Consider the following 17824-nt stretch of genomic DNA (forward strand, 5'->3'; position numbering starts at 1 on the left):
CAATGCAGAGCAGAATAGGAACTCTCAACAGGGTGCATAGATTACAGAGGATTACTTACAGTAAGGAGGCATCAAACACGCTTTGACATTGTTCTAGTGTCAGTCTAAATTGGCACGGTAGAATTTGAAAATGAACCCAATCAAGTACGATAGGCAGCCAAAAGGAAATCAGTGAAATTTTATGTAAGAATACAAGACACACAAAGGGGAGTCCGGTAAGGAAAGTATGTTAGAAAAGCAGAATCCATTAGATTAAAATTATTTATACCACATAATAGTTACTATTTTAATTTAGATATTTTACCTACTCAATTCTTAATTTTCAGATATGCATCTCTGAAGAAACGTACTGTCTTAAAACTTAGCATATTTACAGGTTATGCCCAGTCATAAACATCTACCCACTTCTGTGGAATTTTAATTGCCTAGTCAAACTGCGAAACAACAAGGAATTCTTGTTGAAATAGCAGTGAATTATATTCTTCGTTCAATTAAATGATGAAATATTAAGAGTCAAATAAGAAAATCTTCAAACTTATTTTAGTACATTTCTAAAATAAGCAGTTTCAAAAGTTTTATTTTCAATTTGTGTTCTTAACCAGTACCAAAACCAGAAACAAACGGCAAAAGACATTTCATCAGATCTGGTTAAACTGAGTCTGGTATAACCACATCTTGTTATTCCAACCATTTTAACAGTAGCTTAAATTCAACAAGTTTATTTCATTATTGCATATCTGTTTCATTTTTAAGTTTTCATTAAACCAAGTGAAAACTGATTATTTGAACTGATTTGGATTAATCAGGTCTGACCACGTGTACACAAGCAGACTGCAAATGTGTGAATGGGAAACTCGCAAGGGAATGATTTAGAAAGGGACGTCACAAAGGTAAAGTTTAAAGGGGAAAGCCTTGAACTATGATTTGAAGAAAAGGCCAGTAAAGGAAAAGAAACTGGCCACACCAGGGCTGGTAGTCTTTTCTGTCCTAGGGAAGGAGCAGCTGACTTGAAAGTTCCCAGCCTATGTTGCAGCCAAAGTGAAAATTACCTTGCTCTTTGGATCTCCTGCTGGCTCTAAAACTAGAGGGATGTCCTGATCAGGGACCAAGCAGGGCGTAGTTATGTCCTGGAAGAAGCAACAAACAATTCTGGTGTGGCCTATTTTTGGCTCACAGGTATTTGGAATCTAAGCAATGCTCAGTGCTTGCTCATTGAAGGTCGTAGTCCTAGATGATGAAGAGTGACTCAATACCTTGCCCAGTCATTACCAAACAAGGGACATAGGGATAGGATGCAATAACCTCATTGCCAGTACATACACAATATGCTAGCAAAAAATAACTATTGAATGGGGGTCTTCATTGCTAACATAACCTAAAAGGTAAATTACCATGGTCCCTAACTTCCCCTTACTTGGGTATGTAGAGTTAGTGAGCCAAACTCTGAAGAGACAAACAACATTCATATTCCACAGCACCTGTAAGTCTCTCTCTGTCTTGAGCACAACTGATGCAACTGCATCTGTGGTCTTCAGCATCTAAAATGTCTCAAGGAAAAAGACCTAATCGAATTTTATCCCAGCTTGTGAGAATAATACTGTTGATACATTTCACACTTCACTATGTATTTTGGAACTAAACAGTCATAGAAGAAAATTAAACAATGATTATAGATCCCTTTTGCACATTAAGGCTGGCTAAATTTTGGTCATTTGGGTGCGCTTGTCACATTTCATTAAGACAGTGTCCATGCTGTGCAAATACTGCTAGATCCCGGCACCTAAAAAAATAATGTGGTGCGTCTTCAGATAGGCATACTACTTGAACTTGGAAAACTGCCACATTATTTTGATCCCAAGAAAGCCATGAATAACAACATGGTGCTTCTACTAAATATTGAACCTGTTAAAGTGACAACGATGAGAGCTTACTAAAACACTGTGGAAGGGAGTACTTGCTGCTGGGGAAAACCATGGAGTTAAAATTGGAAGATTTTGCTGTACACAAGAATTGGCACCTGACTATAAAGACATTTAAGGAAATTATGAGAATGAAAGGAAGGCACAGGAAGAAGTGAAAGGACAGTAATGTGGCTGAGCAACACAGCAGTGAAGCTGACAAACAGCAAACAATTATGAATATTAGTGGATTGTGGCAAAAGGATATCCTGTTCTCACAAACAAGGGAAAGTCATGAAAGACAACAAAAGTAATAAACTCCAAGTAAGGCCATATTTACTGTCAGTACCTGTGATTAGCTATGAAAATATTATTTTTTTCCTTTTAAGGCAAGCTCATTCAGTGTATTATATCTTCTTAATAGTGTACAGTTTTCCCTATTTACATATGCTTTCCAGTCAAAGATTGTTATGACTGATTACAGACAGAACAACTCCTAGTGTGTTTACTAAATTAATCCTGTATTGTAATAAGGTATAAGTGAAAGTTTAGAGAAGTGGAGCAATCTCAAATCAGTGATGATGATCCGATACCTTGATTACTAGCTACTGGCACAGTTGAGTGTGTGATATAGCTGAACATTCTGTCTTCTGAAAGCCACACATTTTAAGATGCGAGTCATCTAAACATTCATATTATTCATATGGTGAAGAGTTTCTGTCTTTTGATTCCTAATTTAGTTTCTTTAAACCAAATCTAAGTGTAATGGAGTAAAATTTGCAGTTGTCTTAACTGTTCACTTGAAATGGTTCTTCAAACAGTTCAGAACATTATGCACTGGCTATTTAAAATACATAAATACATGATATACTTTCTTCCATTTTGATTTTCATTTATCCTTTCTCAAGAATTTTAATTGTTTTCTTTTATCTTTTTCTTGCTGTCTTGACACATCTCTTTCTTCCCACAAGACCTATTGATAGGGTAGACATGAAAGATACAACTCACATATGGTTTAACAATCAGTAACCATCTTTTGTATGCTGTTCAAAAAGAAAGTGAGATAGCATCTTTATTTCATGACAACCCTCCAAAATGACTGAAATCTTTGTATCTTGCATGGCAGTGAGAGAATATTCTAAAACTAACTAAATAAATTCAACACTTATTTCTGCAGACCTAGAAAAATGCAGAGTAGTAGCACAGAAAGTTATGAACTATCATCAGTCTGACCTATGAGCAATTGTACTGCTTTTTTTTTTTTTAAGAGTTAATGTTGATATATTATACCAAATGTGCTTGTAATTTTTAATTCAGTCACAAGAAATATCCAAGACAGGCAAGACAGAGTAACCTTACTGGTGCATCGCACACTTTAGATGCTGTGCTGTTTTTTAGCCATCCTTAATGCTTTAAAGATATTCTGAATTATTACATAAGCAAAGGGAATTCTCCAGAAATAAAATAAGTACGCTGCAGTTTTCTGTCTTCACAAGCAGACACCTTGAAGGATATAGTTAAGCATTTATTACTAAGCTGACACATTAATAAACTTTTCAAGATCTGTAATATAAGGAAGTGGAATAGTTTTAAAAATCTTATTACATGAATATTTTAACCATAAGACTATTTTCAAGCTTCATTCTATTCAATGTTTAAAACGTACATAAGATCTGAATCCAGTCCAAACTGAAAATAACTCATTCACCCCAGGCAACATTACCTTTTAATAATATCATGAAATGGGGGAGATAGGATAAGTTCCTGAATTATATAGTATAAAAATCCTATGAGATTTCTAATGCCTTATAATATTTCAAGAAAAAAAATACAACTGTCATACTTCATATAAAACAATTCAGTTTTAAATCAGTATTACTTTAAGAAAAACCCTCAATGTCAAACATTTATAATGTAAAATTACAATGAAAAGTTAAAAAACATACCTGTTGCCTGTTGCTGGGCATGTATGGAAGCATTGTTGATACATGAAACATTAACTCATAATCTTTATAGGTAGTATAGAGGGAATGAGTTCCTGTTGAATCAGCTGAAAATTAATTTAATCGCGAGAAGGTCAGTAAAATAGAACATTCATACTATTTTTTAGGACACCACTCTTTGCATGCTATGATTTAAATCTATTAACGCAATTTAAAACTTTTTTCCAACAGAACAAAAACAGTATGCATCAGCTAACGATCTACTCTTTAGTTTAATATTATGACATAGAAGAGTCCTGCAAGAAATTGCCCAAAGAGTTTGCTGTCTGTGAGCCCTAAATGATCTAATTTTTAATATATTGGCATTTCATGAAAAAAAGAACAAACACTTAGCTACTTGAGTATAGTTTTATATGATCTACACTTTCATTATTTAAAATGTTAATAAGGACAATTGACTAATCCCATACTTTACCAAAAATAAACTGACAATGCTACTTCAAAACTGATATTAAAACACATACTGCAGATCAGACATTTTTAAAACGTAAAATATGTAACATAATACATTGTAGTATAATGTCAAATAATTTTACTGGGAATTTTCAGATCTTTTAAAATTATTAAAATGCATTTCATATATGATATTAATTTTATTTCTTTTATTTAGGAAGTTTATTAATAGAGTTAGCATTTCAGAATGTTTACAGAAAATTAGAGGAGTTTTACTCTGTAGTCATAAATGAACCCTTTTTATTCACCTTCTTTAATATGTCTGGATTATTTAAGTAAGTACAATCAACTTTAAAGCAGGAGGTTGGGAACACCCTATTGAGTTAAGACAACTATCAATTTTTCTTCTCTTTTTCCATGTTCACTCATTTTTTTAATATAATTTTATATTATCTACACCAATAAGCATTCTCCAGCACACTCTTCCACACACTGTTTAAGGTTTTGGGGTTTTGTTTTATTTTAAATAGTAACTGTGTTCCAAGAAGAAATTGATTGGCCATGTTAGTTCTCAGGTTAGAAGTATATAAACATACACTGAAGTGTAAAATTCAACAGTAACCATATTGTATCTGCATCCCTAAATCTGAAAATATTTATGTGTATGTATAATTTTGAACACATTCATATTACAACTGACTTCATCAGTTATGTTTGTGCAATAATAAAATTAACTTCATTTATTAATATTGATGTAATATAAATTACAGTTACATAAGAAATAGGGAGCGTAATTTCCACTGAAGTTTCTTACTTAAATGTTGCTAAAAAGAGCAAACATTATTGCACTCTTCTATTTTAAAATCTTTGTTGAAAATATAATTCCATTATAAACTTTCCATGGCATTTTAGAAAGACAGAGTTTTGAAGAGATAGAAGGAGGAAATAAATTATATTGTGAAATACAAATATCTGCCCAAACTACACTGATCTCAGCAACCCTACTCCCTGACTCCTTTTGCAATTAGATATTAAATAAAGTCAAATTATCTTGAACAGATATTGCACAAAACAGTCCCTTTAAATACTTATTACAGAAAGGCAGATTCTTTACCCTTAAATCAATGCTTTCCTAATACAACATCCTACTTAGCTGAATACTTTTGATTTAGCACCTTGACTTTGGAAATGAACTAGCAAGTTTTTCTTCTGAAATTTAGTCCCTTACACTAAGCAAGCCGAAAACTTCTAACTCAACAGATGCTTTACTGAACACCTACTACAGCCCACTGTGATTAAATTTACATAATGGTTGCTACTACAAACATTACTCTGCTGACAATTTTAGCGAAAAAAAAAATTGTATCTGGGCTGACATTTTTGCACCTCATTCCTTTCTGAACATTAGTTTTATTTCACAAAGTTTGAGGAAAACTGGCTAGCCTTTTTTTCAGTTACGAAACGTTTCTGCTTTTTTGCAGAAAAGCACCTTTTATCAAATGAAAGTAAAATAGCACTATTCCTCTGTAGATATAAAACTGCAATGTTTCCTCAATTTCTTTAACCCTCATTTCTCTCTTGACAGGTATAAGGAAATTAAATGCAAACATAATCCAATTTATCCATAATCCAATCCATCATTAAAGTCTGAACATTACAAATGAGAATATTAATGTTCCAATAATAACATTTTAATTCCTCATTTCTAGTAGATTGATAAGTCTTAAGACATATACTACACAAATTATATAGTGTTGAATTGGTAAAGTTTCCTCTAATTTTCTTATTTCTTGATCTTGGGATTTAGAATTGCGTGCCATTAAAAATGCGCTAAAGAAGGGCAGAAAAGAGTTTTTAGTTAATATATTCCCCTGCACTGGGTCTGGCTTGGATCGAGTTAATTCTCTTCATAGCAGCCTATACGGTGCTGTGTTTTCTATATGTGATCAAAACAGTGTTGATAACACACCAATGTTTTAGCTATTGCTGAATAGTGCTTGCACAGCATCAGGGCTTTCTCTGTTTCTCACACTGTCCCCCACCCCCCTGCAGGGAATATGCTAGGGGTGGGCAAGAGTTTGGGAGGGGACGCAGGTGGGACAGCTGACTCGAATTGACCAAAGCCATATTCTATACCATATAACATCATGCTCTGCAGTAAAACTGGAGTGGGGGCAGTTTTTCCATGGTAGCTGTTGCTCAGAAACTGGCTGGGCATCAGCCTGCTGATGGGAGGTGGCAAGTGATTGTCTTTGCGTCACTTGTTTTTGTGGGGTTTTTTTGTTGGTTGGTTGTTGTGGTGGTGGGTTGGTTTTTTGTTGGTTTTTTTTTGGTGGGTTTTTTTTGGGGGGAGGTGGGGGGGTGGGTGTTTTTTTCCTTTCTTCACTTATTGAACTGTCTTAATCTCAACTCACAATTTTTTCTTGCTTCTGCCCTTCTGATTTTCTCCCCCATCCTGTTGGGGAGTGAGTGAGCAAGCAAATGGGTGGGGGCTTACCTGCCAGCCAGGTCAACCCACCACAACATTCTATAGTCCATAAGAAATGGACCAATTAATTTCTTATCAAAATATTAAATAAACAGACCAAATTAAAAAAAAAAAAACTTTTTAAAGAAAAACCCCACAACTAGTAAAACATTTGAGAATAGAAAAACTTAATAAATGTGAACCCTACAAAAACTGAGCAAGAAATATTACTGAAACATTATGCCTACCAAAATTGTAGCTACTAGAGATGAAATTATTACAGTATTCTGAACCTGAACGCAGTCAGATCAATGTATTATCCAATTATAAATATGACATGCAGTAATACTTGTGCCATTATATTAAAAAACCCAAGTATAACACAAAGAAGATGATAATTAAGTCAGTATTTTACATTTAATATAAAAGTGAAGCCTATTTCTTTCTGAACTCTCTTAATTCCATTCTGTTTGTTGCAAACTATGAGAACGTATTTTGACAGGCCAATATCGTTAATGGACACAGCATTAGTAAAACATTAAAATTATGTTACTGAACGATATGTACGCAATGCCAGTCAGCAATGTATATTCATACTGAAGCACAGCAAATATAGAATCTGAATTTGCTGACAGATCAGCATATATTGTCATATGTAAAAATTACTAGGTGATATTTGGTCATGCTCTGATTGGGGAAAAAAAAAAGACAAAACCAAAACACCCCTTACTCCTTTGAATCTTTCATCCCTGTTTATCAATTCATCCCAGAAGTCTGACATCCACAGCGTGTTAATAAATATTTCTACACGTTAATTTGAAAAATGAGTTACTACTCTGTACTGAAATAAGATGCAATAGTCTCTATCAAGCCTGAATTATTAAAGTGAAACAAGCACAGATTTAAGCAAAGAGGCAATAATGTTAATAAAAATAAATGTGGTGCTTACGCAGGTTGACAGGGCTACGGAATTGCAGCTTTCTCACCTTGTAGGTCATAAATTAGAATCTGTCATAGGATTCAGCTCACTTTTTTCACCATTCCCCACCACTACTAGAGATGGAAAATGTGAAAAATTTCTTGAATTGCAAAGCTGGTCTCCCTTCATACCAAAAGCATGAGGTTTTATCACCAACTTTGCGTATCTCATTTCCCGCTGGAGATTGGCCTATGGACAGTTTATCTGCACTGGGCACCAACCACAATGTACACGCACTAGACATTTCCAAAAATTTCTAATACGAATCATTAAGTCTCTCTCCTAATGCTGTACAGGAGACGACAGTCCATCAAGGGCACTACCAGTTTGATAACAGAAGAGCAATCCTTTTATGACTATGACACTGATCAGTGTTCAAATGTACTATTTAAAAAAAAAAAAACAACAAAATCCAGATGTATTCCAGTTAAATGAAGACTGATGTTGAAGTAGCAAAAACGCACAAGAGATTCCTAAGAACCAGGCTAGATCAGATGGGTAAGTGGCAGGAGGAACAGAGAAGCGAATAGGAGGACTTACTGATTCCTAGATCTCTGTGACTATCTGAAAGGCAAAATATCCCTTTCAAGAAAAGATGATCTTCCCTTAATTTCCTTTAAGTACATCTTTCTAAGCTTCCTTCTTGGCAGCTTATCTCTAACAGTTCAAGCAACTTTCCCATTTGATTAGAAAAGTAAGTAGAATATGCACACAAGTAGCAGAATTTAATAGTTTAAAAAGATGTACTTTGCTAACAGAAGTATTCCTTTTCTGTTATACACAGGCCACATCATACAGTATATTAAAAAAAATTAAAAAATCTATTTTCAGGGTGTAATAGGCAAGCTACAGCAAAAATAAGGATACAAATCAAATCATAGCATAGAATGGTTTGGGTTGGAAGGGACCTCTAAAGGTCATCTAGTCCAACCCCCCTGCCGTGGGCAGGGACATCTTCAACTAGAGCAGGTTGCTCAGAGCCCCGTCCAACCTGACCTGGAATGTTTCCAGTGATGGGGCCTCTGACACCTCTCTGGGCAACTTGTTCCAGTGTTTCACCACCCTCATTGTAAAAAATTTCTTCCTTTTATCTAGTTTTTATATCTATAAAAATAGTACGTTACAATAAAGTAGATGATTACCTAGATATCCTTAGATCACAGCTCATAGTGATCAGTTGTCAAAATCCTGTTAAAACTACATTAAACTAAGAATAAGTTAAGTTAAAGTTAAGGGCAGTGAAAAGCAATGCTAATAAAGAAGTGTGTTAACATGTCATTGACTTTTTTAATACTTCAGTATTAAAACTGAAGCAATAGTTCAGTTCCTATTTTTGCTACAAAACCCAACAAACTTGTACAATTAAATTACTATACTAATGCACTTAGGGAAACTGAAAGACCTGAGGAAATGGCAGTAATAACACAGTGGTTAGGTAGATGAACGTTTATCAACTGCCAAATGATAACATGCTTAATGTGCACATGTGAGAAACTAGGAAACTTGATTGCACCTCAAATATAAACATCAATATGTATGTTGATTAAAAAGAAGCACAGAAGTTTAGTTAAAACAAGGAAAATGGTCCTTTGTCATGGCTCCGTATTTTGAAATACATGTATTTTCTTTTGCATTTTTAAGGATAAGATGTTAAAGTGTAGCTGGGAAATTCTGAAATATATAAAAAATATCACTCACATAGTACGATTTTAACTAAGAGCAAACAAATGAAATAAGTTGCTTTGATTTTCAGTTTTACTGATGTCACAGAAAAAGTAAATAACTTTTCAGACAAGGTGTGATACATGCTCTTATCGTATGCTTCATCTTCCTCATTTACCATTTAGTCTTACTAATCAAAACCCAAAGTCAAGAGCATGAAAAGACAAAACAGGATTTGCAGAAGATCAACTGGATAATTATAGTTTCTACCATAGGTTGGAAACATAACTTACTTTTATTATCTAGCTGAGCCCTGTATTTACTAAACCCTTTTAGGCGCACTCTCTGGCCCAGCAGATCAAGGAACTCTTCAAAAGCTGGTCCTGCCATCTCATTGTTATACATTTCTTCCTCTGTGCTTTGGCCTGCTTTGCAGTAAAGGATACCAATCTTATGTTGAAAACTCAGCTGAAATTAAAAAAAAAAAAGGGAAAGGAAAAATTATAGAAGCAAAGGAAAGCCAATACTAGAACAAATATTAACTATTAAAATATTAACATTGTTATAACCCCTGGCAGAAGTTATCTGAAAGTGAGAAAACAATTTTCTGATTTGGGAAATTAAGTCACCACAGGGAAAAAAAAACAACCACCAACCAAAAAACAACACAAAACAACAACTATCTTGAAAGAAAACTGGACTGTCACTATCCAAACACAGATAAAAGCAGTACATGAAGACTTTTGACTTAGTCAGTTATCTATAAAAGCACACTCTACTGCATGTTATAGTATGAGAACTTTAAATGGCAATTTTTGTATAACTGTCTTCTCTCTCAGATTCAAAACAAGGAGGGCTTATTTTCCCTTATTTCTACCCTTTAAAGTTCAGTGCAGTTGAGTTAAAACAGGCACTCAGAACAGTAATTTCTGTTATATGTAATCTTTTGCCCTCCCCATAAAATTGTCCATTGTTAAAAATTATTCCCCATTTTCAAAAGTATACTTCAAGCTAGAAATCAGATTGCAGTTGAATAGTTTCGTTAAACAGAGTCTCAATTCTAGAACATTAAAAAGAGAGAAATTACTTCTATAAAAAAAAGTATAAAAACTATAAAAAGTTAAGTATAAAAAGAGATGATTACTTCTTGAGCAGAGTATTGTCTTGTTTCTTTAGCTTTTATGCATACTTAAGATGACAAACAGGAAACCTCCATGTGAACGGATTAGTCCTATTATTCTTAACTGACAACTTTTAGAGCTTTACAAACTGACAGAGACCATCAGTCACACCAGATTCCCTTAAGACATTTATCTATATTCACGACTTAAATCAACTCTCCAGCTGTACAGCATTCTCCTAATCAAACTTCAGGATTAGTGTCTAAAATGTGTGTTAGGCAAAGACTGTATATATTCCTATTAGAGCAAAGGTGACAAGAACAGTCTGCTTCACCTTAGTGATACATAACACAGTCTGCCATGTTAAGTATATTGCAAAACTTAAATCCATAGACATGCTACTGCACCAATGTTTTACCACAGCAATTTTGAGGAAAAGCTACAAGATTAGAATACTAAAAGGTCGAGTCAAGAAAACACACATACATCAAAGAAGAAAGTGTCAAAAATATCATTCCAGACTTCAAAAAATCCTTAACCTTCCCTCTTCAATAAATGCTGCATTTCTCCATTGTAAGTGGAGAGTTGGATATAAGGCAGTTGCCAACAGTCAATTAAAAAAAAAACCCAAAGCAAACAAACAAAAAAAAGAAAACCACTACCCAAATCCTCATCACCCCTGGAGAAATAAAAGTTTTCACTATGCTTTTACTAACGTAGTCTTCTGTGCTTTCATGATGCTACTGCTTTTTTAAGCTAGTATTCTTTGTCTCCCATGCAATTCAAGATTTAACTTGACAGCATTCTTGGTTTAACTATTTACCTTCATGCACAACCAACACAAAAAATCCCCCAGATGTCCAAGTTAATGAAGGTTTTTGAAGGTCATAGATAGAATCATTGACACTAAGAATTTCATGCCCAAAAGGTATTAAATGAAGTATTAAATACTTCATTTAACATATTAAAATGAAGTAACAGGGAAATGCTAGACTATTAAAAGTCAATAGCAAAACACTTCATAACATCAATTGGGCCTGGAGTTCTTTTCTTACTATGAAGCTAAGCCTATCAGTGGGACAATTTCTTCTCATTTTAACTAGTACAAACAGGCCTAACTCTGTGATTTCAGCAGATCTATATTCACAGCAATGCACACTACAGAATTTGGTCTGCTGGTGTAGAAAACCTACAGCACAGCAGGAATAAGAGTAATGTATGACGGCAGCCCTCCCGCCTCTCCGGTGAGCCCCAATCCATCCTCTCCCTTTGATAACTGCTTTACGCAGGGGTGAGCCCTTGTGGAACACATGCTGGCAGGAGGCCACTGCCCAGGGAGCAGTTAGGAACAAAGAACAGGCTTAGTAAGGACAGGAATGAGGAATGATGCTGCAATAAGGTTTCACCTGGGCAGCACAGAACACAGAAGAACTAGGAGCTGTGCCAAAGTTTGATGTGGAATGGGAAGGGTGACCATCTGAAATAAAAGGAGATTCTGAGTTATGGATACACTGTAGGAGCTGCCCGAGTCAGACCACCGAGCTATGGAGAAGGGCAGGGTTAAGATACCAGCTTGCTCTTGTCATTTCCTTTTGACTGGCATTAGATGCTATCCATCCAGAGTGCTTTCTTGTTTGATCCCCATTTTGAAGCACTGCCTTGAGAGAGTTAGGTATTTAACAAAAGGTTCCAGACTGCACACTGGTGACTATTTTATTCAGTGGAAAGCTAGCATGAACATTTCATGGAGGAAACTGGAAGAGAACTGGTCATATAAACATTAGATTACGGGAAGCAGTGCTGTTACTTGACACTTCCCAGCAGAGACTTAAAACGACTGTGAGCACACTGCCACCTCTATCCCAGCTCTGTGTCAAAGAGTTTAGCTTAAACCACAGGGAATTTAAGTTAATTTCCTTGACTTCACAATAGAATTGACAAGTGGAGAAGTTAAATGTTAACTGAGCCACCAACAATAGGGGCAATAAATAACAGTAAAGAAGCATCTGGGCAAAATATTCAGTCTAGAAATATGCAGTCACACTCCTTCATTCTTTCTGAGGAGACCAGTCAATCCTGAATTTGTTCATGAATATCGATATAATTCCAGTCAGGAGTGAAGTATACCTCTATCTTCCAAAACAACCTACCATCTCATGGTTTAAACATTGTCCTAAGAGACATTGAAGATGAGGATCTGAAACTCCCCAACCCAAGGAAGGAATTAATCCTGGGTTTTCACTTCATGGACAAGTACTGTAAACACTAGGCAATTACGTACAAATTTGATTCTGCCAGTACCACTGTTCCTAAACAAGGCAGCAGCTGCAAGCTCATTTGAAGTGATCTGAACCTCCTACCCATGTGCTAGGAGCACTCATGACTACAAAATTAAAAGACTTAAGCAAAGAACTCTAATGCCAAGATCATGGGGACTGTGCGGAAGCAGAAATCGAGGTACCTTTAGAACGTCAATACCTAAGAAAGAAGTAACTAAATGAGCTTTGGCAGAATCTTCTTCTGTGGCGCATTTAACTGGCATGAAAAACTATCAGAATATTTAAAACTGATAAAGTTTGCCAGTTTTGAAATGATAACGCATGCTTAGTCAAGTCTTTTTAAGTAAATCATTGCAGACATGGTTCTGATCTCATGATTTCTAAATTAGAAATTTTACATTTAATTTAACACTGAGAACAATTTAATAATGTGACATCAGAAAATAATTTCTAAACCCATTTAGCTACTTGGGTATATGGTATGTATTAAAGGCACAGTCCTTCCTAACTCAAAATGACTATGTTCTAGCCAGAACCACTCACTACTGAATCTTGGCATCTTGTCATCTTCTTGTACAGTATAGATTCTTTATCGTGTAACAACTTGTGGACTTTCATCATGTGAAGATTTTAGAGCTTTTCTGGCAAAGAACCTCAAGAGATTAGACACTCAATAGCCACTAAATATCACTGCAATCAAAGCTCCTAATTTCTTTGGGCTTTTTGTAAACTTCAGCCTTTGGCCTAGAGAGAAGTGAACATTCCCAGAGGGATGTGAGGGGAACCAAAAAGCATATATACAATAAACAACCATTAGCAGAAATGGGGAAGGGGAACTAGGGAGGGAATTAGAGAGAGGTTAAAAAAAAAAAAATCCTATCCAGGTTATAGATAAATGGTTGACTTTTCTTGTAAATTTACAGCCAAATCTAATGCTGATCGTCATATGCCAGAATAAATTGGGAAAACGCAGATTCTTTATTTATATATTCAAATTAGGTCAACCATCCAATTTGCATCTACTTTCTACTGTCATTTTAGAGACAAAGTTTTAGCCACACGTTTCCTCCATAATCCATACTAGATTTCACTGAATACTATGAAACAGATAGAAAATTAAATCAAAACACTGAAACAGTGTTCAATCTGCTGAGGAACTATGCAAACATTTAATACACCGTTACGCAAAGTGAATATTATTCTGGTGACAGTATTAATCCTCTAGATCATCATTCATATTTTTAAATTCATGACACTTCAGCCAGTCATCACCTTCAGTTCCAAGCATAACTCTTTTTATATTTGCTTGATTAATGAACTGAAAGCATCAAGTACATAAGAGGATTAAAAGCATAAATGGATCTCATGCCAGTTCTATGCACAGCTTTCTGTCTATGTTCAAGTAATTATCTCATAATAAGCAGCACATAGGATACATTAATATTACATTTTGCCTGGTGACAGCCCATTTCACGACAGGATTGAATTTTCAGGATTGATCACCCAAAATAAAGGAGTGCTATGTACTGCTGTTTCTCAAAATTAGGAGTTGATGACTAAAGAATTACTTTGGTCAGTTCAATGCACAATCTCCATTTCCAATTTTTGGGAAATACTTATAGTGAGTTTGGGAAATACTCAGGTCAGGTCAAATAAAGAAGTACTCCAGACTGCCTAGAACATACTGCCTCTCTGAGCAGTGAATATTATTTACTAGATTAACCTAAACTCACTCTGGAGCTCAAACAGGAAAGACAGAGAGCAAGAGTACATCAGGAACTCTTAGATTCAGAACTGAGTGCTTCTGATTTCCCTTTATTGTTTTACCAGAAGAACTGACAAACACAGGAAAAAATAAGGACATTTGGCAAAATGAATTTTCAATTAAAAGTCCTCCTCAAACACTAAAGTGAACAAAAGTAGTAAAATATACATACAAAACTAGCTTAACAATCCACCCAAAAAAGCAATTCTCTTCCTCTGTCTACCTTTACTTGGTTTTGAGCAATTGTTACAGCCACAAGAGAAGACAGAAGAATTCTGGTAGACACCACCAATGTTAGACGCAATCACTCACTACATTCAAACCTGAATTAGCATTAAAAAATTAATTATACCACCATCATAAACAACTGGATCCATCAGCTGATTCAACTTCAACAGGTAGATACTGACTTTGGCCTAGAAAGTGCAATCTTCACTTTAAATGAACATTTTTTAAAAACACGGTTTTAAAAATTGATTTAAAAGCCATCACAAGTCTGTCCTTCACAAAATGTTCAGAAGCTATAAATTTAATCACTAGCTTTGAATGAAGCAGATTCACTTTATTGAACCCAATAAACCTCACCATTTTTTCTCCAAATTTAAGCTGTATGAATATTTCATTGCCATGCAGTTAATTCATTAGTCTCAATCACAATTTCAGTTGTTTGAACCCAGAAACATTCTATTCTAGTAAGACTACCGCAAGTTAATCAGAAAATGTTATTGTAAAAAAAACCCACAAAGTTTTAGATGTAGAGACTTAATACGTTATATCCTTTTGCCTCCTTACCTATACATAATATTAATAAAGTGTTAGATGTATTTTCACTTGCATTCAGCATTTGTACACATTAAAGTGCAAATACAGATTGTGAAAATCACTTCTTACCGACGTTAAAAGTTTCATTATAATCTTTCTCTCATTCACTCATCTAAAGAGAATCTCCATAGACCAATGATTTTTTTCCTAAGCTGCAATGTGTTTTAAAAATAATTTGCTTAGAAAAACAAACCTCATTTCGTCAATGAAAATACACAAGTATCTCCAAAACCAAGTGAATGGTTTGCATTACAGATCCATGTTTATTAAAATTTCCTGCAAAATATTTAATTTTTTTAATATTTATAATTTTTTTTTTTTAATGAACAGTCTTTAAAGAAAAGTCATGTGCTACATACCCCTTGTTCATCCAGTTTAAGCAGCTGTTCAGGTACTTTGGGTGAGTTGGAAGCCTGCCTCAGGCACTGAATGCTCAGCTCTGGTATTACATACTCCAGTACCTCTTTGAGAGGTAGACCTCTTGCTGTGCCATGCCGAGCAGTGGATGGTATAGCATCTTCTAAAATTGCTCCTCTAAGTGTAGTAAGCTGCAGTAAAGGTAAAACACACAAAACATTTTTATTTCTAATACTACAATGACTTTTAAAGATCTAAACTTCAGGTTTTAGCAAAAGCGTGGAAGAAAGAATGGGAAGAAAAAGATCCCTATTTTTAATTTTTTTAACCAGTAAAAAGATTACTAAATAACTTTTAAAGAGGAGACAGGCTTTTATTGTCTCAGTGACAAATATATTTTTTGTTTAAAGAAATTCACTGATGAACTTATTAACTTATTCTAATTCCTAAGACTATTACTTTTTTTGGAAAAAAAAAATTTAAAACACCAGAAAAACTAAAAATTGTTAATTTTAATGTCATACTACCCTAGCAGACACAGTAATTGAATGTGAGGTTGGACAGGTGAGGTAAGCCATAGCTAATGGCACCTTCATTTAACCCATCCACCTATTTTTTAAACTATACTGCTTTATCTTCATTGGATTTGGCAAAAAGAGAGCAATTTGTTAGAAGTGAGTCAGCGGAATCAGCTCTCCACACATACATACAGACACACCCCTTTTTTGGCAATAAAAGAAAAACCTAGCCTAAAAAAAAAAATTTATATATATATCTGTTTCTGTATCTGTTTGTAAAAGCACATGAGCCCAGATATATCAGGTGGTGTAGCTAACACTTCTCTATGTCATAATCACAATAAAAAGCAATAGTCCTAAGGATTTTGAAGATTTATAGATGCTTGCTACAATAATAACATTGTGTATTTTCATACAAATCAGAGCTAGTTGCTGTGATAAAGAAGAAATTAGTCTGCAAGAGATACTAATTAGCTTGAAATAGAACCTATAAGACGTGTCCTTCCACAACGATCACATGAGCTATTCTTCCAAATAAGACAACTATTTTTATCAACTTATTAATATTCCTTCCACAAATGATGCAAGTATATAAAAACATCTCACAGAAAAAAGCTTCTAGGAAAGTATTTTGAAACAACACACAAAAATACAAATAAGTCATAGTACTAGCTTTCATATTTTTCCCCTCCCTTTTTCCCTACATTTCTTAATCTTTTATTTCTATCATTAGAAACTTAACATCAAGCAGCTTGATCCAAACTTATCTTCAGCTTTGTTTTTATCATCCGTTCCCTTGCTTGCCCCTTGCAGTTCCCTTCAGCCAACTTACCTCCTTTTGGGTGCCCACTCAGAAAAAAAGAAACATTTTATGCAGTACAGAAGAGCAAAACTTTGCTCCAGGAGCAACTACATTTACTAATGCTACAAGAAACATCCCTTTCCCATTAACAGATTTACTTTCAGAGTTAGCAACATATCCACAGACAAACAACTAGTATCCTAAGCTCTAACTTAACTTTTCCATTCCTTTGCAGAATTACTGAAAGAACATTACCTCACTTGTCCTGAAAACTATACGATAGTTGAACTGAGATCCTTCTTTCTCCTTGGCATCTTCAACCTTCTCCCTCCGGATGCTGACTGCTACAGGTCCAAGATTTTCATCTATTCCAAAGTAGTTCTGATGCTCTTTTGCACAAGAGTGAAAGAAGAGAGAAGAGAATAATGGAACTATGAGTCTCCTAGAAAATGTTCATCAAATCTCATTAAAAATTTCTGCAACAAGAAAAAAAATATTATTTTTAATTGAGCTACGAGATCTGTAAATACACTGGCTTGTGATCTTCTGAACTGCACAATAAGTACATAAATCACAAAAAGCTAGTTTTGATGAGCAGAATCGTCACTCATATCACATAATCAAATTACTGCAACTGCTGCTACTATGAAATAATAATTTTTTGCATTTTTGGTACTATGAAATTAATCATTTTGCTTGACACTGTAAGAAACTACTTTGGAGAAACTATATCTACATAAAGTCTTCAACAAAAGCTA

At 34.7% G+C, this 17824-nt stretch overlaps 1 protein-coding gene across 6 annotated transcripts in view; it reads right to left on the reverse strand.

Moving 5' to 3' along the window:
- The window catches only part of SIPA1L2 (signal induced proliferation associated 1 like 2), a 156021-nt gene that overhangs the window by 60390 nt on the left and 77807 nt on the right, over positions 1 to 17824 (reverse strand). For all 6 annotated transcript variants that reach the window (XM_076334120.1, XM_076334119.1, XM_076334118.1 and 3 more), the window contains exons 4-7: positions 17322 to 17455; positions 15749 to 15937; positions 9696 to 9870; positions 3845 to 3948 (exon numbers count right to left, since the gene is read on the reverse strand). In XM_076334120.1, the coding sequence (XP_076190235.1) occupies positions 3845 to 3948; positions 9696 to 9870; positions 15749 to 15937; positions 17322 to 17455 (602 nt within the window). The remainder of the gene's footprint in view (positions 1 to 3844; positions 3949 to 9695; positions 9871 to 15748; positions 15938 to 17321; positions 17456 to 17824) is intronic.

This window comes from Aptenodytes patagonicus, chromosome 3, assembly GCF_965638725.1.
Source record: "Aptenodytes patagonicus chromosome 3, bAptPat1.pri.cur, whole genome shotgun sequence".
In the NCBI taxonomy this organism is placed as follows: domain Eukaryota; kingdom Metazoa; phylum Chordata; class Aves; order Sphenisciformes; family Spheniscidae; genus Aptenodytes; species Aptenodytes patagonicus.